Source organism: Physella acuta, unplaced genomic scaffold, assembly GCF_028476545.2.
Source record: "Physella acuta isolate Inbredline_101_S28 unplaced genomic scaffold, ASM2847654v3 ptg000030l, whole genome shotgun sequence".
Taxonomy (NCBI): Eukaryota; Metazoa; Mollusca; class Gastropoda; family Physidae; genus Physella; species Physella acuta.
This window is the reverse complement of record NW_026731550.1, coordinates 137,718-164,086: the sequence shown is the minus strand read 5'-3', so window position 1 is coordinate 164,086 and position 26,369 is coordinate 137,718. Positions and strand designations below refer to the sequence as shown.

General features: G+C 39.9%; 1 protein-coding gene across 1 annotated transcript in view; it reads left to right on the top strand.

The window, feature by feature from the left end:
• Positions 1 to 26,369, top strand: part of LOC131941631 (mucin-2) — a 154,959-nt gene that overhangs the window by 29,593 nt on the left and 98,997 nt on the right. Inside the window, exons 4-7 of the mRNA XM_059301002.1 lie at positions 17,209 to 19,544; positions 20,662 to 20,787; positions 23,140 to 23,277; positions 23,938 to 23,949. Of these exons, the coding sequence (XP_059156985.1) occupies positions 17,209 to 19,544; positions 20,662 to 20,787; positions 23,140 to 23,277; positions 23,938 to 23,949 (2,612 nt within the window). The remainder of the gene's footprint in view (positions 1 to 17,208; positions 19,545 to 20,661; positions 20,788 to 23,139; positions 23,278 to 23,937; positions 23,950 to 26,369) is intronic.

The window sequence follows — 26,369 nt, the reverse complement described above, 5'->3', positions numbered from 1 at the left end:
AAAAACGTCATTTATGGATGACTTCAAACAATTTACAGCCATTCCAAAAACAAAAATAACGATGTGGTTTGGCTATCGAAATTGTTAACTTTGGTTCACATATCAGACCCTTTCTAATTTCAGCTAATCTGGTCAATTTCCTTTTCCATCACAGGAACCCAAAACTTTCAAATTTCAATTAATCTGAATCTAGGCATTTTACAGTTGAAGACTAACATTTTTACCATGCCAATCTTTAAAAGAATATAATATATAATATATATAAGGCATAATTTAAAATTGAAAACAAAAGTGTAACTAGACTAGATTAGTACACTTTAAATTAGCTTAATGTTAAACTTAATTGCCACTTTTAATACATTGTAAATGTAATTTTAAAAAAAAAAAAAGTTGTTTATAAGTTAAACATTAAATTGCAACTAGACAAGACTTTCAATGTCATTTTAGAGTAACATAAACTTCTTTTATTTATAATATTAGCTATATTAAACGATTAATTAGAACAGTAATGGCGTGATAGTGCTTTAACTGAGATTTAAAAAAAATGGATAAAACATAGTTCTTGTCCGAAGAAAATTTCCTAATTTTTTTTCCTGGTCTGGTCACATCCCTGCTTTATCATTTTACAAATATTTGTATACGCGTCACTACTTTTATGACCAAAAATTACCATCACACTGAATCACGTTATCAAATCACACATACAGGAGGGAAAATTCACACTTGGCATTTTCAGTATAGAGTCGTGGTCTAATCGCATATAATTCCCCGCGTTTTATTCCATTCTATTACATGTGTCATGTTCATTAATATGGCAGCCGATCCTACAATAAGGGTGTTAAATCATTTCCTAGCTTCGGTTATTTCCGCTATCTTTCGATTTTATATTTTTAATTGTGTGTGTGTGTGTGTTGTAATTTCGTTAAATTGTTTAGCTCCAGTTACAGTTTTTAATGTCGCTCATTGGTTCAAACGTGTAAGATGCTGTATCGGATGTTAGCTGTCTTGTTACCGTCTTGATGGTGGGTACATATATTATATTAAGTATATTTTAAGTGTGTTTTGATATCAGTAAAGTAAAACGATGGTAGGCAACTTATTCAAACCTTAGTTGTAAAACATACGTTAGCCCTAACATAACAAGACGCACTCATCAATCAGGTATTGTAAAGTGCCCTCTTCACTAGGAAAAAAAAACCAAAGTTAAATAATTTAGTTCCAGTGACAGATCCACGAAAACTCTCCCCCCCCCTGCCCCCCTCCCCCAACCCACTTCACTCACGAGCTTTAAAATGACGTGCCTAATCCATTCAGGTTCACATTAGAAGTTAGGGGGGGGGGGGTCTCTCGTACTATTAAGAACCAATTGGCGTGAGGGGGGGGGGGGGGTGTTCGTTAAGTGTTTTATCAAATTGATTTTGTTGACGCGATGCTTAAAACTATGTGTAAAACTCGAAGCCTCATCTATTATTATTTTTTTTGGATTAGGAGGAGTATGGGAGAGAGGGGGGGGGGGGGATATTTGCTTGATAGTCACGAGACATTTTGTTTTATTAAGATTAAGGGGCGAGCACTTGGTTTAAGTCGAAAACTGGGGAAAAACCAATGTGTGCGATACTACGCGGGAATCCTGTGGAAATGCCGGTAATCTATAAAGGGAACAGTAGTAAAAATAACAGTAGTAAAATAATTTATTTATTTTTATCTGGTCAGCACTGGATTAATTATTCATCGCGATATTTATTTCCCTTTTGTCCAATGTGAATGCGGCAGATAAAGTTGAGTTCAGTTGGTTCAATGAGTTGGGCATCCAGGGGTGTTGTGGGGTCAGCCTATACTTCGTCGCCTTTGTTTATCTAACGTGAGTCAGGTACCAACGAGAGCTGAGTGGACTCAGGGACGTACTGCAGACTCAATCTGTTTAAATTATTACGGGCATGTATCTCAAGTACATGTAGGTGTCAGTGTGATAATCACGGGCAAATTTCTTATGAATTAATTATGAAACTAATTAACGTTGAGCTGGCCAGATTTCCCATCATAAACACCTTAACTTTAACTCAAAACTTTGTTCTTAACATCACAATCAATGCACTACTATTTGTTAATGTTCTTAATCTTAAAAATGCTAATCGTAGAGTGAAATACATGTAGGATTCCACGATAATTAATTAAGATACGTGGACAAATTGTCCCAGAAAAAATACAGGTAGGTTTTCTCGATAATTATTTAAGGTACGTGAAAAAATTGTCCCATTAAAAATACAGGTAGATTTCCCCGATAATTAATTAAGAAACATGGACTCATTTTTCCCAGCAGTTGGCAAACAGAAAAAAAAAATATCTTCTATACACCCTGAAGCGTTTAAAATAAATTGTTTCGTCTGTTACGCCCAAATTCTTCCTACTTTTAACGCAGCTGGTTTGTTTTTGTTTTGATTTTTTAATACCCCGCGGACTTACACGACAGCTCTGCCGTCATCAGGCACGTGTTACGTCAAGCGAGGGCAAGGTGGGTCAACTGAGCGAGGTAATTAATTAAAGGCACAGATCAGATCTTCGATCGTACTTATTTACAACTAAAAGTTGTAGTTGTTGGTAGTGCTGCGCAGATGACATCGACATGGGATTTTTAAAGTGGTGAGGTCATTGGAAGAGGAAAGTATGATGGCCAAGGAAATACTGGAGGAGTAATCACAGGCGTTGCTATAATTATATGTTGCAGAGGCGTAGCGACCCCTCCCGGGGACAAACTTTCAATTTGCCCCCCCCATCCGCCATATATTTTTTTTTTATATTTATAATTCAAAATTGCAGCTAAAATGAGCTTTTAGTTTTTTCCAACCCATTTTGGCGCCCCTAGGGTCGGCGCCCGAGGGCATATGTACCCACCCCCCCCCCATTCGCTACGCCTCTGATATGTTGCACAAATAGGGTTTATTTTGGCAAATGTGTGTATAAATATACGCCTATCTTATGTGGAGAATACACAACAGTGCATTACAAACGTGTATATAGAAAGTGTAAAGAGTAGAGTAATATCTCAAACCCAACACAAACCCGCCCGTTTCGTAATCGAATCAAACACTTCAAAAGGTATTTGCTTACATCCTTGTATGTAAACACTTGATATTTGTGCAGTGTTATATGGTACTATCGGTTAGTGTTTCTTTCAGACTTATTTTCTCGTCGGGAGAGGGGGGGGGGGAAGCGTTGAGCCGGATTTTATTTTCTTGGAAGGGGAGGCGGTGCGGACACGAACAGTAGCCTATATGATTTCTATATTAATTATATTTCGTGCGGGGGGGGGGGGGGAAGGCTGAAGCCGTGCTTGGATGGTCGGGGGGGGGGGGGGGCTGGGCACTACGGTCGGGCTAATGCAATATTAAATTGTTTCTGTTTATGCGATTTGCGATTCCTGTGTATGTGGTAGTAGTGGTGGGGGGGGGGGGGGGTGGTTCTATTTGACTAACCAACTATGCGTATAAGATAAAAATAGTACCGCAGAGAGATTTATGCAAATACTACCACTACCCGTTTTATTACTGTGTATAAGATGTTGGCTACTTTTTGTCAAACTAAGAAAACCGTTCTAAGCTGCTCATCGTTATAAACAAACGACGACACTTTGACGAGGCGTGCGTTGGACCTCGGTACTTAAAACCTGGCGTGGACTTAATTACCCCCTCAATCCCCACCCCCACCTCTTAAGCTAATCCCCACATTTCTCTCGTCACGATGTGAATTGTGGGTAATTAACATACGTCACGGAGCTGACATTTCCAGCAGGGAGAGACAACGGTTGCTGGAGGTCGTCTGCTTGACGTCTGCTGGGTCTAGTGGCATGGTGATGTCAGTCAGATTGATGTAATGACATCTTGATGTATGTCAGATGGATGCCATGACATATTGATGTTTTTCAGATATTTATATATTCATGTCTGATATTTGATTTTGTTGCACTTTGAAATATTTAGTTGTGACCTAATGAAACCCTGATGTATATATAATATCTATCTTTATCAGCGTTTCTTCCAGACTTTTTTCCTCCGGGGGGGGGGGGGCGTACACTGTTAAAAGTATACATTCTCTATATAAATTCCGTTTTGTTCTATTACCCCCCCCCCCCAGAGGCGTAGCGAGGGGGGGCCGGGGGGGGGTCATATGTCCCCGGGCGCCGACCTTATGGGGGGGGGGTGCAAATGAAAAGTTCGAGGGGGTGCAAATCGAAAATTTGCTGCCGAGGGGGGCGCCAAATTGAAAGTATGTCCCCGGGCGCCGGGAAGGGTCGCTGCGCCTCTGCCCCCCCCCCCCCCCCCCCTCCGCCGAAAAGAAACACGAATCTCTATTTGTCTGTCTATCTATTAATCTCTCCCTCTCCATATAGTTTCGATTGTTAGTCTAAATCGGACTCGAACCTTGGGCCCCCGAGCTGGAGTTAATCAAATAGCTCTCATGCAGATCCATCCACGACCTAGCCTTAGAAACACTTCAATGTTATATGCCTAGATGGGTTGATAGAATATGTATGTGTAGGATCAGTTGTGGGCCCAACATCAGTTGTATGTTGAGACACGTTGAATAAAAATATGAGTGAGCGTGTGCATGTGTGTTTGTGTGCGTGCGTGTGGGTGCTCAATACAGTCCGTGTGTATGTAAATTGTTGGTGTGTATATGTAACCCGCATATTATCGTATTTTATCTACAGCTGTGCTTAATAGTTCGCCTACTCTATTTTTGATGACAGTTTTATAGTTTGAAAAAAAAATACAGCACATTTGCAAATATATTTCGAAGCTTAGTTTCATACTATCTACAAGTAGGCCTATAGTTCAAACGTAAACGAAGTAAATTTTCTAACACGCTACAAATACGATTATTTAACCAAAAAGGTCATAAAAACCACTTGAAATTGACAATTGATACTCACTTTTAAAAAAATCCACGTATTGTTTTTTCTTACCTGATGGGTGGTGGGGGGGAGTGGTACTTTGTAAAACCTTAGGCTAATGTTCGACAACCCGCGTCACTGTGCATTGGATCTAAACTAAATGAGTTATTGGGGCACTTTGAATTAGTTATAGCATTACACGTATACCAACCCTAAATCACGAGTTCGAATCCCGGGTTCGAATTTGAAACAGATTAACTCTACTTCATCTGTCCCAGTTGTCCGCGGGAACGAACGGGAAAAGGTGATTATACACAGGTTAATCCGGCTCAATCATTGAATGTTTTCGGACCTCCTTTATTACGATTGCCATTTTTTTCATTACGATTGAAAACAAAACTTAAAGAGAACAACTTAGCCACTACATATAGCCTGCAGCATCATAATTGAAATATTGATTCGGCCAGTTACTCCGAATTTATATTTTAGTTTTTATCGACAATGTTTGGTAAAGTTAGCTAAGTAGGCTACTCTAAAAATGTTTCGTTGGTTGTAGGGTAAAAATACATCGTGATTGGCTGAATGAGAAAAAAAAACGCTCAATAGTAAACATTAGAGTTTAATGATACAGATTCAATGTGAGTGGGTGGACTAATAGACCGATTATATAAACCTAGCAGTAATGATGTGGACGAGAATTAATTTATTTTTCCTATAACATCTGATCTTGGTTGAGTTTAACGAACACTGGTAGTCTAACGCTAATCTTAACTGAATGTGACATCAACTAGAACACTATTCCCAATCAACCTTCTCTTTGATAACAGGTTTAAGTATGTTGAGCGATTGGCAACATCTTCTTTCTTAATTGTTAATTGTAATGCTGAAGGCAATCTTCCAACACAATTTAGCATTACTTGATGTTACTCGCCATATAATCCACTGACTCCGTTTTCAGCATGCTAGTCTTTCTGGATTTGCGTCTAAAGTCCTTTGTCTATCCAAGAAAGTAGGATAATAACTGACATTATATGATGTTTAATTGATCTCGGAACTATATAGCAGAAATGTTTTATCTGTTTACTAAATCACAATAAATTAGTACGCGTTTAAAGATACTTTACTAGCAATTAATTTAGACCGTAAACTTGTACATAGGGGTAGATAGGTAGGTCTTCTTCATTTAAAATCGAATTATTTTGTGACGTGGCCGATAGGATAAGCTCCCGAAACTCCCAGAGTAAAGACCGCAGGTCGTCCACGAGTCAGCAGGGTTTCTTTCAGATATTTTTCTCCCTGGGGATGGTGATGGTGATGACTATTGAAACTTTAAAAGCGGGGAAAGGGATAGGTGGCGGGCAATAGTTAAATTGTATATTTTCTAGAGATCTATATAATATTTTTTTAATATTTCGTCCGGGGGGGGGGGGGGGTGGTGAGTGGACGTGCTGGGGGTGGGTAAAACCCGGTGAAATGCCTGAAAGAAACACTGCAAGTCATTCAAGATGTGAATGTACAATGACGGTTATGCTTGCAATAATTTTCTCTTTGTATCCATATTCTTTGAACTCAGTGTGTAAAGGATATGGGGGTGTGTTCAATGCCCAGATGCCTGTACTTTCAGTAACTTACGTCAGGTAGTATTGAAGGGAGTGTGTGGATTCAGCGACGTGCATAGGCTCCAGATAGAACCAAGTGAACCAGGTCTTTGGGGTATTGGTTTAGTAATCTTAGGTTCTACCGTACGACCACTACGCCACCAGAGTTTCTTCCAGGCATCTATTGGGGGGAGGAGGCTGAGCCCCCCCCCCCCCCCCCCCCCGAAAAAAGTCTACCGCCCCCCCCCCGATCGAAATGAAATTTATATAGAAAATATATACTTTTAACAGTGTCCGCCCCTCCCCCCCCCCCCCCCCCCCGAAGAAAGTGTACCGCCTACCCCCAAGCCCGAAAATTTCAAGTGCCCTACGGAGAAAAAGTCTGGAAGAAACACTGTCCGCCACATTAATAGCAGTGACAAATTAACTTAAAAAATGTTAAAGAACATATGAATGCTTAAAATGTGTCTAATTGTAGCCTTAATCACCACTCTATACACCCACTTATAGCCCAAATATAACAAGCGTTTCTTCCAGACTTTTTTTCTCCGGGGCGGCACTTGAAATTTTCGGGGGGGGGGGGGGGGTCGGAGTAAATTTCCGGGGGGGGGGGGGACACACACTTTTAAAAGTATATATTTTCTATATAAAATCTATTTCGTTTTTTTTTTTGGGGGGGGGGGGTAGACTTTCTTCGAGGGGGTCTACGCCGACCGACCCCCCCTCCCCAAGAGATGCCTGGAAGAAACTGTGGACATAGTCTGACTCTAAGCATAACCCTAGTTAGTCATCTAGTTCTAATGACAACCTCTTTCCCATAGTTAGCCCGATCAGTAGATGTGTTGTCGACCTATCTGAACACGAGCCTAGCATTAGAAGGTCCACACAGGCCGAGCCCGGTGTCGTGTGAATTTATTGTTGACTTTATGTTTTGCTATTGTTTCAAGAGCCGCTCCGACGTGTAATGAGGTGTGGGAGGGGGGAGAGTAGCTGATTCATAACTTCCGCAGTGTGGAGGGAGGAGGGGTGTGAAGGGGTGTAGGGACAATCGTGTTGTCTGGGGTCATGTTTGCTCTGCCAGAAGGCTGGGGGGGGGGGGGGGTTCTATCGGTTTAATCAGCTGGTCGATGGTCGCTCGTGGGCTGGGGGGCTTGAACGTGGGGCTTTTAGTTAATTAATATTATAGGGGCTGGAGCGTATATGTTTAGTACTTTGTTTTAGGGTCCTGTTTCCAAATGGTTTAGTCAGAACAGTATGGATATTTTTTTCCGAAGAATTGAATAGCAATTGTTAGAATGTTAGCTTTCTTATAGGAGCTTGCCATATTAATTAAAGAACCTGTAAGATTAATATATTAGCTTTTTATACTATTATAGTAGCTAGCTATTTAGTATAGTAGCTTTTGATATTGATATTACAGAAGAGCTTGTTATATTTATGCAGGATTTTTTTTATATTAATATATCACTTATGCAGATTGCCTCGTGTTCTATTATAAATGCTGTCGAAGTTTTCTAATATTTTTTAATAGGTGCTCGATCGTAGAATTATATATTTTTATTTTACCAACACGCCCAAATACCATTTTTATTTTTTATTTTAAAGGACCACATTCTACTTGCACATGTTATTAATAAAGTGTGCCATACAGGCTACATAACTTTCACTGTTGGTATCAGGCAAAGATAAGCCACAATGACCCCCAACGGATGAGATATGCTACTAATAAAGCATATTGCCAAATTGGCGTTGACGTAAATTATTTATTATTTGGCTTTACGTGTGTACACAATTTTATCTGGCCAACTAGTCTAGGCTCTATATGAACTTGGCTTTTAAACCCGAAGAATTAATACGAGGGCAGGGTAGAATGCGTGCAGTGTATTAATAGGTGCTGTGAATATGAAGGAAAGGCGCAGTGAGGGGGGTAGTTTTTTTCTTTTTTTATGATCGACGTTTAAAACTTATTCATGAATGAAAGTCGTAAAGTTAAAGACAGGCTGAATCAGCGAGGGCAAAATGGGGGTTAACCGTTGTTGTAGTTGTGAATGAACGCTTGGGCGCGTTGTCGCAGACGAGAAGACGACGCAGCAGGAACAGACACTTTCAAGTAACAGACGACACATTTGGTGACGTGTCGGGGGGGGGGGGGTCATTTAAACATAAATATTATCTGCAAGGGTTATTCTATACTATTTTTAAACTTCCATTTTACTCCGGAAGTAAATCACTCGGCGTAGAGTTATCGGGACTTGAGTTGCGTAAACTGTTTTGTTAACTTGATTGTGAACATACCGGATCTGTTGATAAACCACACAGGGGGTGTTCATGAACATTTTTTTCCATTGTGTACAAGCGCGTTCACTTTGAACCCACTGCCCAGGTAACCTAACCGCCCAGGTAACCTAACTAAGTAACCTAACTGCCCAGGTAACATAACTGTCCTGGTCACCTAACTGCCCCAGGTAACCTAACTGCCCCAGGTAACCTAACTGCCCGGGTAACCTAACTGCTCAAGTAACCTAACTGGCCAGGTAACCTAACTGCCCGGGTAACCTAACTGCTCCAGGTAACCTAACTGCCCAGGTAACCTAACTGCTAAGGTAACCTAACTGCCCAGGTAACCTAACTGCCCCAGGTAACCTAACTGCCCCAGGTAACCTAACTGCCCATGTAACCTACTGCCCAGGTAATCTAAGTGCCGAGGTAACTTAGCTACCCACTGCCCCAGGTAACCTGTCCAGGCTACTCTCAAGTGTTACCTGTGAGAACTACTTACCTGCACACTTACTTTTGTCCTTTCAACAGCTTACAAAACTTACCCTTCAGAAAAAAAAATTAAGGTTAAGAATGTTAACTGATACATCACTCAAAGTTTGTCTTGCAAAGTGTAAGGGAGGAGAGCGGTGAGGCGCACCTCATTTGGCTACCGTGTGACCAGGTGGGTTCTTTCAGCCCCATTTTTCATGTCACTGTTTGTTTAAGCGATTTAAAATAAAAAAGTATTGACCTTGGCAGCGGAGTAATAAATATGTCGGTCCAAGTTTCTGTTTCTACTATTTTTATTAATATTTTTTATTGGGGAGTGAATGATGGCCGGTGACACATAAAGGAGGTATTTTGTGTACTACTAAAAAACTACAAATTGTAGGCCTTAAAAATACATGTTCTATCACAGTGATCACGACTGTTGAATTTTTTTAAAAATTGTATTGGTTTTTTATTTTTATTTGTTGTCTTGTTTTGTTATCAGCAGCTTATATTTTCGTGTTTTATTGTATGTTTTTGTGTATTGACACCCATCTAATAAAAATAAACTGTATTGCCTATCTTGGTATATTTGTAGGGCCTACTTTTTGTCTCTTCTTTTTTTTTTCTTGTTTGCAGTCACTTTAATTAATTATTGGAAACATTCTCCGTCCATTATCTACCGCCATAATCAATAATTCTGACTAATTACTGGCTAATTGAAAGGGTGTGTCGTGCAAGCGTAGGGTGGGGGGGGGGGTGTAAAAAAATTCGTTAATTTGATGGCTATGCTAATTGTTATAACTGGTTAACGCGTAATGATAATTGCTGATTAAAGTGTGATTCCTGCTGGTGGATTTAACGCGTATAGTGGTGTAGAGATTTCGCTTTATAATACTGTACGGAATTATACGTCGGCATACGGAATTCTTACGAAAATAAGGTTAGGATTATAGGATAAGGGTCAGGGCTAGGTTTAGTACAAAGTTCTTTTTAAGATTCAACCAAAATAACTTCGAGACAAGCTAGTGCACTCTCATGTGCCTGATTTTTTTATATTATTTGTGACATCATCCTCATCATAATTATTATGATTATCTATTAATATCATAATTACTATGATTATCATTATTACTGTACCAATTATGCGCTTTTAGGAGTCGGATTCATATTCTTGTAAACACTCAAACTTTTGACATATCTAAAATCTTTCAGCCATACCCGTATACAGTATTGGATAATTCTGAGGTAGCTTTTAGCAAACCTGTATAACCAAAGCCTAAAATGTTAAGTATGTGTATAACTTCGTCTTCAAGTAAGATGAAACAGCGTCTTTTGAAGAAAATGCGAGGGTTGATATTCTACCATCATCGAGTGTTGACTTAGCACGCATGCACCCTAAATGACGTCACGAAGTGATCGAATTTCCCGTTGAAGCGGTTTCCTACCCCTCCCACCCCACCACTACCACACACAAAGCCCCCACCCAATGTTGTCCCTGGCTTTTATCTACGTCCAACACCCACTCTCCATCGCTAACGTGTCATCTTTCCGCATATCTTTATAATACCCCTCCCCGTGCATACCTTTCTTTGGTCCTTTATATTTCTTCCTGCATCCCATTTTCTCACCATTGTATAACCCCATCATATCTTATTTAATCTACATCTTCACCACTTTCTCCTTCAATTCACTTCCTTTTTAGCGCAATTTCCATACTGGACAATTGCGATTATTAACTCGTCATTTCTGGTGATGGATGGATGTGTGTCCGCAGCTTTAAGTCGTATCTCTTCCTCAACGAAGCAATATCGAGGACTAGTTCCAAAAGCAAATATGTTAAGCAAGTTCCGAGGATGATTGTGGGCCAAAAAAAATCCCGGAATTCCTTCCTGGATTTCCCGGAAAAGCCAAAAAAACTCGAAAAAATGCAGTTTTTTGCCCATATCTCGGCAACCAGACCACTTAGCGACTTGAAACAGTTACCAATCGAATCCTGCCATAATTAAGAACAATATTGCCGAAGAAAGTTTTCAAAAATATCCTTTCGTTCGGTCACAAAAAATTAATTAAGAACAAAAAAGTTTATATTTATAGGATGATATTTACTACTTTTTTAAACTGAGCATCGTGTAGGCCTAGGATGATATTTACTACTTTTTAAAACTGAGCATCGTGTAGGCCTACTCGTTAAAATAAAACTATTTCCGTTGATAGAGGTTAATATAGTTTTTTAGCGCAAACAATATCCTTTCGTTCGGTCACAAAAAATTAAAAATTGTTATGGATAACATAAGGAAATTGCGCTTAAATTGTCACTAGACTTTTTATTAACTTGTTTTTCTTCTATCCATCATGTCTCAATTTTCCCCCTCTATTCTCTACATCCTCTCCACGTATCATCTCTCTCCATCCTCTTCCTTTACCCTGTCCCTCCAGCCTCCCGTGTTTTTATCCTCCTACGTCTGCGTCATTCCATACTCTCCCCACATTCTCTCTCACATGCCTCCATACTCTCCCCTTATTCTCTCTCACATGCCTCCATACTCTCCCCTTATTCTCTCTCACATGCCTCCATACTCTCCCCTCATTCTCTCTCACATGCCTCCATACTCTCTCCCTTTATCTTATTCCTCCACCCTCTCTCTCCTTCCTCACCCCTATCCATCCCTCTATATCGAGCATTATCCACCAACCACCCACCCCATCCCCCTGTACCGAAACCACCCTAACACACCTATGTAAAGCACCATAAGACTCTACACACACGCGGCACGGTGTGTCAAACACGATTGTTTGATGTGTCAACGGAAAAACTAATCTTAGCCACACGACGAGGGAGGACGTGTGTGTGTGAAGGTGTGTGTGTGTGTGTGTCAAGGTGTGTGTGTGTGTGTGAGGGTGGTGGGGGAGGGGGGGTGAAGACGCAAACGGGTTAAAACTTGCTATTTCGTTTGTTTATTTTAAGCCTATAGGTAACTAGGTGTATCCTTGAGACGGGAACCTTTAGTGTCATGCATACGGTAAAATGGTGTATTCGATTAGCCGTACCCTCCCCCCCCCCCCCCCACACACACACACATCGGTTTGATGGTACGGAACTGTAATGTATTGATTAATTTCAGTGTTGAGGTACGGATACCAAATTAACAGCCAGTTAATTGTATCGATCAAAGGGTACGGCTAACCTTACAGTACTAGGTCAATGTTTCGTGATGAGTTATTCTAAAAAATGAGTTATCTCCCATGATATCTCGTCTAGCCTATTACACTTCCTCTCTATGTGGACGTTTTAAGTGCACATTTTAAAATGGTTACAGTAGTTCTTTTAATAATTTTTTTAAATTAAATAATTTATCTTGATAATATAAAAATATAACACCCTTGTATTGATTCAAATCAGACCCTTAAGGCACGACACCATGCATATTATCCGTTAATCCGCACTTGATCCAGAACAAAATTCAACTGAATAATCGAGATTATGGAAGTATCAAACTTCGCGACCTCGATGGATTCGAACCCACGTCTTTAAGTTTACTTATTTAGAGCTATTCTGCTCTACATATATGAAGTGTTGCTTCATTGATGTGTGTTTGTAAGTGGATTGTATTGTTATCCGATATATTTTATCACATATACGTTCCCATATATATTTTACCATATATATTTGTAACCAGATATATGGTCACTTACGTTAAACAATCCACGAGCCGAATCAGCTATTTTCGGTACCTGATCTCTGTTATTGAAAAATCATTAGTAAACTGTGTAGTGTGGTCAGTGATACTGTGGTCAGTGATACTGTGGTCAGTGAAACAGTGGTCAGTGATACTGTGGTCAGTGAAACTGTGGTCAGTGAAAGAGTGGTCAGTGATACTGTGGTCAGTGAAACAGTGGTCAGTGATACTGTGGTCAGTGATAATATGGTCAATGATACTGTGGTCAGTGATACTATAGTCAGTGATAATAATATGGTCAGTGATAATATGGTCAGTGATACTGTGGTCAGTGATACTGTGGTCAGTGATACTGTGGTCAATGATACTGTGGTCAGTGATACAATGATCAGACTTCTTGCTCTTCTATACAATTTAATATCACTCGTACAACTGTTAAAAAAAAACAGTTGACGTATTTGGAACGATGTGGTCGGCTGGTAGAGTTTAATAATATTCACCTGAAAGTCACGAGTTCGGATCTCGGGCTCGTTTGTAAGACGTTCCTGACTCCACCTAACTCTTATGGATACCTGACTCGCGTTAGGGGAAAGTGCTAACAACACTATTCCCCCAATACCAAGGTCAATAAAACATTAACTCTTCTTCATCTGCCCAATTTGTCTTGTTTTACCTTATATGTGTTCCCTCATACACATGTATCCTTTCACCTTTATTGACACCCGACACCCCTTTGTATGTGGTAACACCTTTTGTATGTCTTCCATCGCTATTCTATTGACACAAAAAGCACAGCCCATATCAGTGTGTGTTTAAAGAAATGTTACAGCCTTTGTAGAACTGTCAACCCTGTGGAATTTTAAAGCATGAACTATGACCCCGAATACGTCTCGATTCTGAAGTTGTGATTATGTTTTTTTGTCGGTTAGACACGTATTTCAAGTGTTTGTTCGTGTATGGTGGTCGGGAATGTCAACGATTGACGGCGGGGGGATATTCTGAATCGTGTTGTAGTATAGAAATTTAGTTGTTTTTTTTTTGTTTACCGCTACTCCTGTGGTGTTTAAGTTCTTTAACTACCGTCGTCAACCCCCTCTTAATTTAGTCAGCCCCACCCGTCTCGAAAAATCAAGTTTCCACCCCTTCTTCCCACCTCCCCACATCCGGAAAAAAGTCTGAAAGAAACACTACACGTGAAGTACCTTACATATCGAGTTGTTCCGAATGAATTCGATTTGACCTGCTTTGGTTTCTAGTGCTGATCGCCCCGACCACGTATACACAAATACCATATACCTCGGTATATATATAAAGTATGAGGGTGGTGCAAATCAAAAGTCTGAGGGGGGGTGCAAATCGAAAGCTTGTCCCCGGGGTAAAAATTGGACCCCCCCCCCCCCTAGAGACGATCCTGGCTACATTCTTACACACACCTGGATATAATACAATAACGACTTTAAGCACGATTTAGTCTAAACACATGTCTTAACTCAACCAAGCATAAACACAAACATGCAGACACACTATCTCTCTCGCAACACACCACACATACAACCGCATAAACGTGGGCTACACCAAAACAACCACAGACACGCACCCGCAAAAGTACACAAACACACACGCACATACATGAGCACTCAGAAAAACACGCACGCAAACGCATACACACAGGCACACACACACTCACACACATACACACACACACATACACACACATACACATACACACACACACACACACGGCGTTCTAAGAAAGCCCAAGTTCGCGGGCACGGAGTCAAACGAGGTCACCAGGGGCGACAATCGGTCGACGTCACAGCAAGAGCTAACAAAGCCCTGTCTGTTGTAGGGCAGTAGCGTCTGCTGCTGTTTTTTGTGGATCATCGTCTGCTAGACGGCTTGTTCCAGTTTTGTTAAGTCAACTTGCGTTTTGTTTTCATGAAGTCAACACGTATTTTATTTTTATTAAGTCAATATGTATTTTATTTTTTATTAATTCAACGTGTATATTGTTTTCATTTAGTCAACAGTCAACGCGTATTTTATTTTTATTAAGTCAACACGAATTTTATTTTTATTAAGTAAACACGATTTTTTTTACGTCAATATGTATTTTATTTTTACTAATTCAACGTGTATTTTGTTCTCATTACGTTAACAGTCAACGTGTATTTTGTTTTCCATTTAGTCAACAGTCAACATGTATTTTATTTAGTCAACAAGTGTTTTTTGTTTTCATTAAGTCAAAATGCATTTTGTTTTCAATACAACGATTATTTAAATCGTTCCTCTTAAACCTGTAGGCCTACCTTTTTATTGAATTTGATTATATCTGAAATGTAGTCGATTTTTCATTGCCTTAGGGGTACGCAATGAAATACAATATATTAAAAGTTTTCAATGAAAAAATCAGTATTTTCTTATTACACCAACATTAGGGTATTGACATTAGGTGTCATGTTTCCAGGTCATAAGGGGCGTAAATAATGCTGCTGTAAATTATAGTTACGCTTGCTTTCACAAATCTTCTGCTATGTTGAACAGTTGCATGAATGAGTACATTAATTTTGGATTACATGATGTTTGTATTTTAATCAAATGTCAATCTCTGCTATCAATTATTAAGAAAACGTTTTATAAAAATATTTCTATAAAATAATGTAATTCCCGTACTGTGATTATAGCACGAACAAATAATTTGTCTTACCAATATGCATCGTAGTGCTAGAAATATTACATAACACTTGGGTGTGATGAGCTATGGACATTTTGTATGGGATAGGGGATATGACTAAAATATCATGTATATGTGTACGATGGGATAGGAGATGAAACTAAATATATCATGTAAGCTATATGTGTACTATCTCTATTCGACTAAACGCACCATGTAATTATTAGATAAGTGTGACGAATCCTATCTTCGTCGTTCTTACTTAACTCTTCCCATGGGATGTCCACACTAAAGATCGAAAAATCACGTGACTGTCCATGTATACCACTCACGCCAAAACCCAACGACGCCGTGATATTTCCATTACATCATCACGGCCATTCAGAAAAATTTCCCTGGTCTGAAATTCCAGTTCGGGCGGGAAAAAAATCGACCCCAGAAAAAAAATCGAACTTTGTTTTAAAGGGGAAAAAAAACCACTCCCAACTATGCGACTGACAAATGCGATGACGTAATAATTTCTGCTTCCGTTCTTAACCCGCCGCCATTGATGTGCGGGGCGGGTGAGTCTACGCTCGCGTGCGTTGTGGGATGGCGCGAAAATCGATTTGCAGACGAGGACGACTCGCGGGTGTAATGATGACAACAGACGACAAGCAGACGACGACTTAGAACACTTTATGAGGAATATGAAGACGTTTTTTTCTTTCTTGAGATGTTATCATTTTCTATCAGGACTTTTTGAAGTTGTGCTGGCGTTCGATAAATGTGCACGATGACGTCATTAGTTCTTGTATAGAATTATGGGACCATTCATTGTTTTGATGAGGAGTGTCGTGCTGATTGGTTTTTATTTTTATATACGCACGAACTCATTGGCCGTACCACGATGAAAGGTAGCCTACGTTTGTTTGGTTTTTGTAGGGTAAGGCAGTAGGCATAGTGTGGATAGTAGTGTACAGCTCTGCTCACTGTTTTTGTTGTCTTAGTATAAGGCTGCAATGACAGCCACGGTGTTGTAAAGCATGACGGGTCTTCGTTGTTTGGGTTTATAGGTTTTGTGTGTGTACTAATATTGTAGCTATGCGTTAAATGCAGCGAAATCGTATCGCCAAAAAACTGGATGTTTTTTCCTTCTAATATAATGAGCACTATTAATGTTTATATAAACATATATATGAGCCTATATTATTGTATATTATTATAATATTTATATATATTATAGGTATATAATGTATATATATATATATATATATATATATATATATATATATATATATATATATATATATATATATAAATATAGGTATATATATGTATGTATAAATAGGTATATATTTATATGTATAAATAGGTATATATTTATATGTATATATCGGTATCGGTATATTGATGTATAAATAGGTTCATATATATAGGTATATATATGTATATATATATATATATATATATATATATATATATATATATATATATATATATATATATATACATATAAATGTGTATCAAACTGTGTTCATATTAACATATTTATATTATTCATATTAACATATTCCTATTATGTTTTGCTACGTGGTGCTTATTAAAGTTTAATTTGTTTCGTCTTTCCTCCCACAGAGCTGGAGCCCGGCTCAGAATATGCCAAGATGATCTCAGAGGCGGACAAGAGCAGGTCATCCTACGGCTCCAATGACGGCTCTGTTACCTCCACCGGTTCCGGCCAAGCCCGGCCCCCGGTCTCGCCCGCCTCGCCCTCGTCACCCTCCTCGGTGCCTGGCGCAGACAGCGACGATTTCGTCAACAAGGTGTGCAGGTTTGAGATGATATCCCGGACCAAGACGCCGTCGACCTCCTCCTCTAAAGGAGGGAATCCTAAATCTCCAACAGTGAAAACCCCGACTTTGAAATCGCCGCCGTCGGATGGGAAGAAGTCCAGCCCGACCTCTCCGTACGGGGTCAGCGCCCAGGCGTTTGTGGGCGAGAAGGTGTTCACCCGCGACACGGCTACCACTCGCGTGTCCGCGAGCCTTCTCCAGAACCTCAGCAGCGAGCGGGTACTCAGCACGTGCAGTACCCTCAGCTCAAACTCCTTGACCAGCGTGAGCACTCTCAGCTGGAACTCCGACGCGTCCGATACCTCAGCGGGAAGTTCAAAAGGTCAAAGCACCGCCGGGTCGTCGTCTGGTAAAGGTCACGACCTGATGACCAGTTCGGACCCGGGCGTGTCTCACGTCAGCCACACCCAAGACACGAGCCCTATGTCCAGCTCGTCCACCAAAGAAACGTTCATGTACCCTGGAACGGTCAGCAATGGCACCAAACGCGGCGGCATCATCGACCTGTCTACATCAACAGCGCCGACTTTCCCGCAGACGCCGCGAACTGTATCGGGAATCACGAAAAAATTCGTCACGCTCTCCGCGACTGAAAAAGACTTTCCTCAAGTCCCTGTGGTCAAGCCGTTGACCACCCCATCTTCAACCTTCCCATACATCACCCCCGTCTCCACCCCTGAAGGTAAAACCCTCAATGAAAGTCCTTCAATGTCTAACGGTAGCCCTGGCGTTATTTCCCGATCCCACTACAACCGAGACAGCGCGGGGAAAGGGATAAAACAGAGAAACACGTTCGAAGGCATGGACTTCGATTTCAGCGATCTAACCCAGCAGCAACAAGCCCTGGCGCTGAAACACCGCGAGGTTGTTGCCGAGAGGAAGATGGAGCAGGAGAGGGAGAAGAAAGACAGGCAGAGGCTGGACGAGATTCTCAAAATGTGCGAGGAGTACCAGAACGAGATCAACAGCGAGATCTCCACCCCGACCCCTCACTCCCACACCACCGCGCAGTTCGGGTTCGTCAACCTCCAGCCTAAAACCCAGCCTCATCTTTTCACCCCCAAGAAAATTCAACCCCCGGGCGCTCTTGAGCTTCACTGCGAATCTCCTGCGTCCCCGACCGGGTCTATAGATAGGCGGGAACGAACCGGGAACATGACGAAGATTAAAACCAACGGTTCCTTAATGTTGAGTTCTCCCAGCAACCCGCATAAGGAATTTGGGCCAGCGGGGTTGAAAAAAGTCGAATCTAATGTTTCAGCGTATTCGTCAAACTCTGAAGACGAAACTGTGGGGTCCAGCGAAGATACAGGCACTATAAAGAAAAGGCCGCACAATGTTAGTGGATACCCGGGCCCGCCTCCTCGCCAAGACCAACCTCAACCCAACGTACCCGCACAGTTTAAAGACAAAACGGGCACCCCGCAGAACCCGCTCACCATCGCCCAAAACAACATCAACATGACGGCTCACGTCACGCCCGACGATATTCTCACCACCACGCATAACTACTCTGAGCACGTGACTCTATCAATACAAACACAACACGCCGCCGACCCGGGATCAAATCCAGCCTCGACTCCTCAACCATCGCCTCAAAAACCGGACTCGCATAATTCCCCGAAACAAAACGCGGATTTACCCAGAGACCAAAAAGACTCGAAGCTCGAAAATGGATATTACCCAGATCCACAACATCATACCTCGTCGGATACATCAATCGACAATGTTTACACTGGTCATTCAAACTTACGTCAAACATCCAACATCCAAGTCCACGACACCATTTCCAAAAACGCCGAACCCGCCCAGTCGACAAACCCACCCTCGGGTCTAACCTCAGAGTGGTTCTCAAACGACACGCTGACCAGGGAGTCTCACTCCTCCACCTCCTCCAGCCAGACCCTGCGAGACGCCTCCAGCCATTCCTCACGGACCTCCTCTTTCTCGTCCACGGTGGTGGACGCCAAAGAGGACACGCCCACCCCGGTCAACAGCGACTCGGAGCAAGGGGAAGTAACTGCCACGCCCTCGGACCGGTTATCGCCTCTTATTTCGACCACCGTTGGACTGGACATGTCTCCAGGATGGACCACGGGCAGTCTGAGCCCGAAAGAGGTAGGTCATTTGCTGTCACAAGTTGTTTCCCCACAAAAGAGATTCTTAACTTAAAAGTTTATACTTTTGCACAAAAAAAAGTAGATCTTTTCTCCTAATAGAGAATGGTCCTTTCACCTAAAGGAAGGTTTAATCAGTATATATTAGTATCAAGCTAATGAATTTGGGATACACTACTATAGGGCTGGTGAGTAGATCACCAACCAGTTTTACGGCTCAATAAAACCTGCATGAGACATAGAGCTGGTTGGTGACCTACTTACTAGCCCTATTGTGCGGTTTGTTATGGCCAAGGCACTCTTGCGGCACGCCTTAATGATAATGTCACATTCGTAATGCTAGTCAAAGTACTTTTTGGGGTTTAACGGCTAACATGGCAACGATAAACAAGTAGGAAAGGTAGTGTTGTGGAGGGGGGCGGGGGTAATGTCCCAGACCCATAGTGGAACAGCACTCTGAACAGATGCATGTTGCAAAAGTTAAGTCTAGAAACTATGGGATGTTTAGTTACTAGAACTGAAAACTTCAAGCTCCCATTATTTAAAATCTGGGGGGAAAGTAAAGGCGGATAGGCTTAGTGTTAACGGCAATTATCAATTATTTAAAAAAAAAACGGGGTCAGGGAAAACAGATGAACTCTACTTCATCTATCCTATGAACGGTCTGGTCTTAATGGGTTCTTCTTAACAATATGTCATCCGCCCCTTCCCCGGAGTTTATAGCCGTCAGCAAAATATATTGGTCAGATGTGCTAGTCAGTTTAAGATGGGGTTAATTTGCAGTAATTCGTTATAAAGAGTATCATTTAGCCAGTAATAGTCTAATCATCAAATGCGACCATGGTCAAAGTCTTTCTTTTTTAAGTTCAGTCGACCTTCCATAGTATACAGCTGTAGTAGTTTTAAAAAAAATGTAAGTAGTCACATTCTATTTAAGAGCCGGCACTTGAACACAATTCGTGGGCAGATGTTTGTTGAGTTGTGGAAAAATTTGAGTACTGGTGTTTTCTGCATGCTCTTAGCTACATCAGTGAGAGATGTAGCCGTGGTCAATCTGTTTAGAACACAATGACAAGGTGTTTGAATACCCGGATATCGCCATGTACCTTCTTTCCCAGGAGTGTCAGTTCAGAGGTCAGCTAGAAGGGCTTAAGCTGACCAAGACGCAGCTACTGGTCAAGATAGCCGAGATGAAGAGACAAATCGCGGAGATTGAGCTGCAGGAAGGGGAGGCTGTTCGGGAGGTGGGTTGTTTGTTATACTGGTCATTTCCTGTGGTCATTTCGTGTGGTTTTATCATGCCGTCATGTAGTGTGGTTATTTATTTTGGTTTTTATACTGGTAATTTCATGTGGTCATTTCGTGTGATTTTGTCATGTCTCATTTAGTGTGGTTATTTATTTTGGTTTTTATACTGGTCATTTCATGTGGTCATTTCGTGTAGTTTTGTCATGTCTCATTTAGTGTGGTTATTTATTTTGGTCTTTTCGTATGGTTATATCATGTGGTCATTTTGTGTGGTTATTTAGTTTGGTCATTTTGTGTGGTTATTTAGTTTGGTCATTTTGTGTGGTTATTTAGTTTGGTCATTTTTGTGTGATTATTTAGTTTGGTCATTTTGTGTGGTTATTTAGTTTGGTCATTTTGTGTGGTTATTTAGTTTGGTCATTTTGTGTGGTTATTTAGTTTGGTCATTTCGCTATGTCTTGTGGTCATCTAGTTTGGTCATTTCGTGTGGATGTGCCCCGTGGCCATCTAGTGTGGTTATTTGATGTGGTTATATTGTTTGTTCACTAATGTTAGATGTGATTGTTTCGTGTGGTACATGCGTGGTCAATTTTGTGTGCCGTATTTTGTTGTATATGAAATACGAGTGTTACTTTGGGTGTATGTACGTACGTCCTTGAGCTCGCTCACTTGTGTCTGTGTTACTGTGTTACTGTATGTTTATGCTACTGTGCTCACTGCATCAAGTTCAAGGGTCAAGGGCTTCTGTTTTAAGAAAGATGTAACTATATGCTCGTTATACAATATGTTCTTCTTGTTAACTTGTTTTACATGTATCTATTAGTTAAGCGTTATGTTGTTATATTAGTGCTTATCGTGTATGTCACCAACGTTTAGATGCTAATGTGTGTGCTGGTCATGTAATGTGCTGTATGTACATTCTAATAACCAGACTATAACTGCACTTAGTGTATAATTAGATTTATAATAACCCACCGCACCTATTTAACTTATTGTAAGGCTTGACACGAAGACAATTTTCTAACCGCATTTTTACTTAAGTGAAATAGTCTCACTGCCACTATCGGCAAATTATAAACATATAACACACGCAATCCACACATCCATATGACCTATAAACATATCTATATGTCCTATAAACATATCTATATTACCTATAAACATATCCATATGACTTATAAACATAGTCATATGACATATCTATAAATCCGGATGACCTATCTGTAAATACGCATATGACCTAACTATGTAATCCGGATGACCTATCCACACATGACCTATTCCCACGTTACCTATCCAGACACTGACACAACATATCCACGTATCTATCCCTTGGCGTGATTTATCTACGCATAAATCTGACTTAAACATCCATGTTTTTGCGGCATCCACAAATCTTTTCATCCAATTTTTATAACGTCTGTAACCTCGTTTAAAAAACAGCAAAGCATATGTGTGCTTTACAATCAGGGTACGAGGTACAGCACAGTGGTACGTCTAATCTTCTACTTAAACAGACAGGCAAGGTCGTTAAAACAAATTACCAGACGTATTTAGTCTGCAAGAGCCTTAATCCCCTCTCCTAGCGAGATTGAAATTGAAAAAAAAAAACAATTGTTCGGAGTTTCCCGATCTAAAACCGGTATTTCACGACGAAAAATGAAATAGAATGAAAAAGTTACATTCGTATGCGCCTAAACTCCATGGGGCAGTATGGGGTAGCAAGTAGAACGTTGCACGTCTGGAGAGGGGGGGGGGGGGGATGAGAAAAAGGGGGAGGGGGTCGGACTTATATGACGTTGAGGTGTATTGCCGGGGTTTACAAAGTGTAACGTCTAAATTTTAAAAAAAGTAATTTTTGAAACTGAAATTTATCTTTTTTTTTTCAATATTTTATTTTTGTAACTAGAAGCTTGCATAACTCAGTACATCTAAGGTAGACTCAGCTTAATTTTTTTATTTTAGAAAAAAAAACTTGTTTCGTGATTTTTTGTTTTTTAAATTATTTTGGGGGGGGGGGGGGTGGCGGGGAGCACAAGTGTGACGTCATTCTATGTGGTTGGGGTGGTGTCAGTGGCGTAGCGATGGGGAGGGGGGGCGGACCGCACCGGGTGACACCCGACCTCGCTACGCCACTGGGTGGTGTTTGACTGCTTTTTGACGAAGTCTGATGATGGTAGGTGAGGATGTGGCAAACATCCAAAAAAATGTGACTTCATTTACGAGTAACGTCATGTACATGAGGGCTATACTGCTGCACGAGCCTTAAACTTAAACTCGTTTTATTTCGAGGTTTAAACTTTGACCCCGTGCTCACCATATAAACCCTGTTTCTTTTCTCGTGTCAGCTTGACCTTGAGACGAAGCTCCTGGAGGGTGAGCATCGCGACCAGATGGCCCAGCTGGAGGCCGAGCAGGACAAGCTGACCGAGATGAAGAGGCGGCACCAGGACACGCTGGAGTCGGCGCTCAGGGAGAGAGAAAAAGTAAGACTTGTCTCCCCTTTATTTAAGTTACCTCCCCTGATGGTGTTTTAAACTGTAACAGGTGCGGGACGATAATGTAAACAATATACGCCAAATGCACAGTTTCTTACAGGCTTTTCTTCAGTGCACCCCCCCCCCTCGAAGCTCGTCCACCCCCCCCCCCCCCCCCAACGAAATAGAATGTAATTAGAAAATGTATATTTATATCAGTAGTCCCGTTGTCCGACCTGAAATTTTTTGTCCAACCCCCACCCCCGTCCCCCATAAGTTTCACTGGCCTATCCCCCCCTCCCTTTTCCGGAGAAATATGTCTGAAAGAAATACTGCAAATACTGGTTTCAAAGTGATTTTTACTGGGTTCCCAATTTAGGAACGATGCATTTATGTTTTTAGATACTAAAGAAGTTGTGGATCTTTTGCTCCATCCTTTAGTTTTTTTTTAAAGTGTACCACAAAGGATTATATTTCATATTCAAATCTCAAAAGAAATCAACACCTCAACCTTTTACAAAAAAATTTTTACCACTCCTAAACAATAAATTAGAAAAATATTTCATGCTCCCATTCCATAAACTATGAAAATTGTTTGTTTTATTCATAAATCACAAAGGAAACATTTGCACTGCTCATAACAATGTCTGATTTCTTTGTTTACTTTAGGGAAGAGATATGGTAGGTTTTAAATATTGAGTTCGTTCCCTTTGTTTGGATGATTAACTCCCTTTGCACACATTTTATTTTGTTATTGTGGCTGTGTTTGCCTCTCTCTTACTCCTCCTTAGTCTATAAATAGAAACGATATTATAGGTAACAAATTAAAGTACTTTACCCACTTGAAAGCAAACAACTACTATTCTCCCTTAGTCATCATCTATTTAATTGTCCCCCTTTTTTTAATTGTATAAAGTCTATTCTGTTTGATCTCATAATGTTAAAGTTAATAATTAAAAAAAAATTATATTAACTTTTCAAGCTCATCTTTTTAATTAATTTTTATTTGAATTGTTTATTTTTTATTTTTTTATTTTTTTTTATTTTTTTTTTAAATTTTTTTTTTGTTTACTGTAATAACATCTCTTAAGCCCCATAAAAAAAAATGAATGTTGTATTTTTTTGACTGGGAGTTCCAAAAATGTAGTGCTAACAGTATGAGTACTAGTTATGATAACTTAATTATGTTGTTTTAATGTTGTATGGTGATAACTGCACACATTCCCCAATTGGTGTTGTTATCTTGAGGAGTAAACTTTGTTAAAAATTAACTTCAATTAATTAAATCAAATTAATTAAACACCAGGTCATTACACTGATAAGGATTACAATAAGGTAGCTGCTAATGTGTTGGGGTAAGATGTTATTTTTTTTTTTAAATTGGAGATAGTGTGGTCGGAGGATAGAGCTTACGGCCGCTAGCCCAAATGTCTTGAGTTTGAATCCCAGGGTCAAGTCTTTAGAAAGTCCCTGAGTCACCCTGCTCTGCTCGGCACCTGACTCACATTAGGGAATTTAAGATGGCTGGGCATAGTTCTAATCACAATAACCCCATGTATGCCTGGATCATTGAAACTCTACTTCATCTGTCCCATGTAACTTGGCCTCAAAGGGTAAAAGATAATGCTGAACACAAAGTTTTGGCCTGCACAAATATAATTTTTTGTTGTTTGTGCAAAGTTGATGTTAATAATAAAACATGTTTTGACATGAGATGGTTTGACGTATGTATGTATGTATATAGAAGTATGTATGACTGGATACTAATCAGCTGTGCCTGCAATGTTGTGCAGAGAACATAGTTTTGTTAACATTGTTAACCAAATGTTAACTTCCTCAGTGTGAGAGAAAAAAACAAAAAGCTTGATTCACATGACTAGATATTACAAAGTGCAGCTAGCTAATTAGCATGCCAAAGTTTTAATTAGCTGAGAAAATTAATGTAAGAACATTGTGGTCATTGTCATGCAAATTACTGACTGCATGTCTTATGTAGCTCTTTTTTTTTTTAAAGTTATGTTGTGAGAGATTTAAAATAAAGTAACCATTATTTTAGATTTAAATAGCTTACATTATATTTAAAAAACAATTAAGTTTCTATTGACCTGTTAATGTATTAAATTAAAGCAATTATTCATAAAATAATTTTCTGAGAGCTTTCTTTGCTTTAATCTCAAGCCAAAAAATCTTGAAGAAAGGACCTGTGTATTATTTTTGTTTTTTTTGTTGGTTTTTTTTTAGTAACTTTGTGATGATAGTAAAAAACTAAGATATAAATGTAATAAACATAGAAACATGGAAATATTGACCTAAACTGATTTGAATTAGTAAACATCGATCATCCCTTAAACAATTGCTCCCTTGGGTCCCCTCCCCACCTTATTTTTACCAAATGTCTGCCCTAGCACAGTCTGCTGCAAGTCTGCTCTTGTGTTGTCTGCTGTCTGTATAAACAAACCAAAAACCTGAATTGTTTTTGACAAGCTAATGAAAGCATAACATAACATGATGAACTTTGACCTTGTTTACTGTGGTCAGATGGTGAGGACTGTAAATATGCTAAAACTCTGGTCTTCAATTAAGGGGGTTTAATTTAATTTTTATAATTTTTTTCTTTGTTCTTGTTGTTTGTTTTTTTGTTATCATTCAATAAAACCTTTTTTTTTAAACTGAAAAAACTGTTTTAATAAAAAAATCGTATGTATATGGTGGTCAGTTCAGTCAAAATATTTACATTTCTAAATAACTAACTGACATTTAAAAACCATAACTTCATTGCTATTTGTCTCTAAATTCAAATCCAAAGAAATAACATTATAAACCTACAGTATTATTTATATGGCCTAACAGACAAAGTAGACCTATAAAGATGTTGCAAAGACATAATTTAGGTGAAGAGTATCCCAGCTAATAAGTCTGTTAAAAAATTTCATCAGTTTGATCAGTAGACTTCCCTAATGAGGTACAACCTGACTCCATGTCTTGAAAGAGCTCAAAGTATTTCTAAACCACTCTGCTTAGACCCAATAAACCATGACTATCTAAAACACAGTAAAGTCTTCATATTTTTTTAAAATCCCCTTAGTAACAGTAGGTCATTG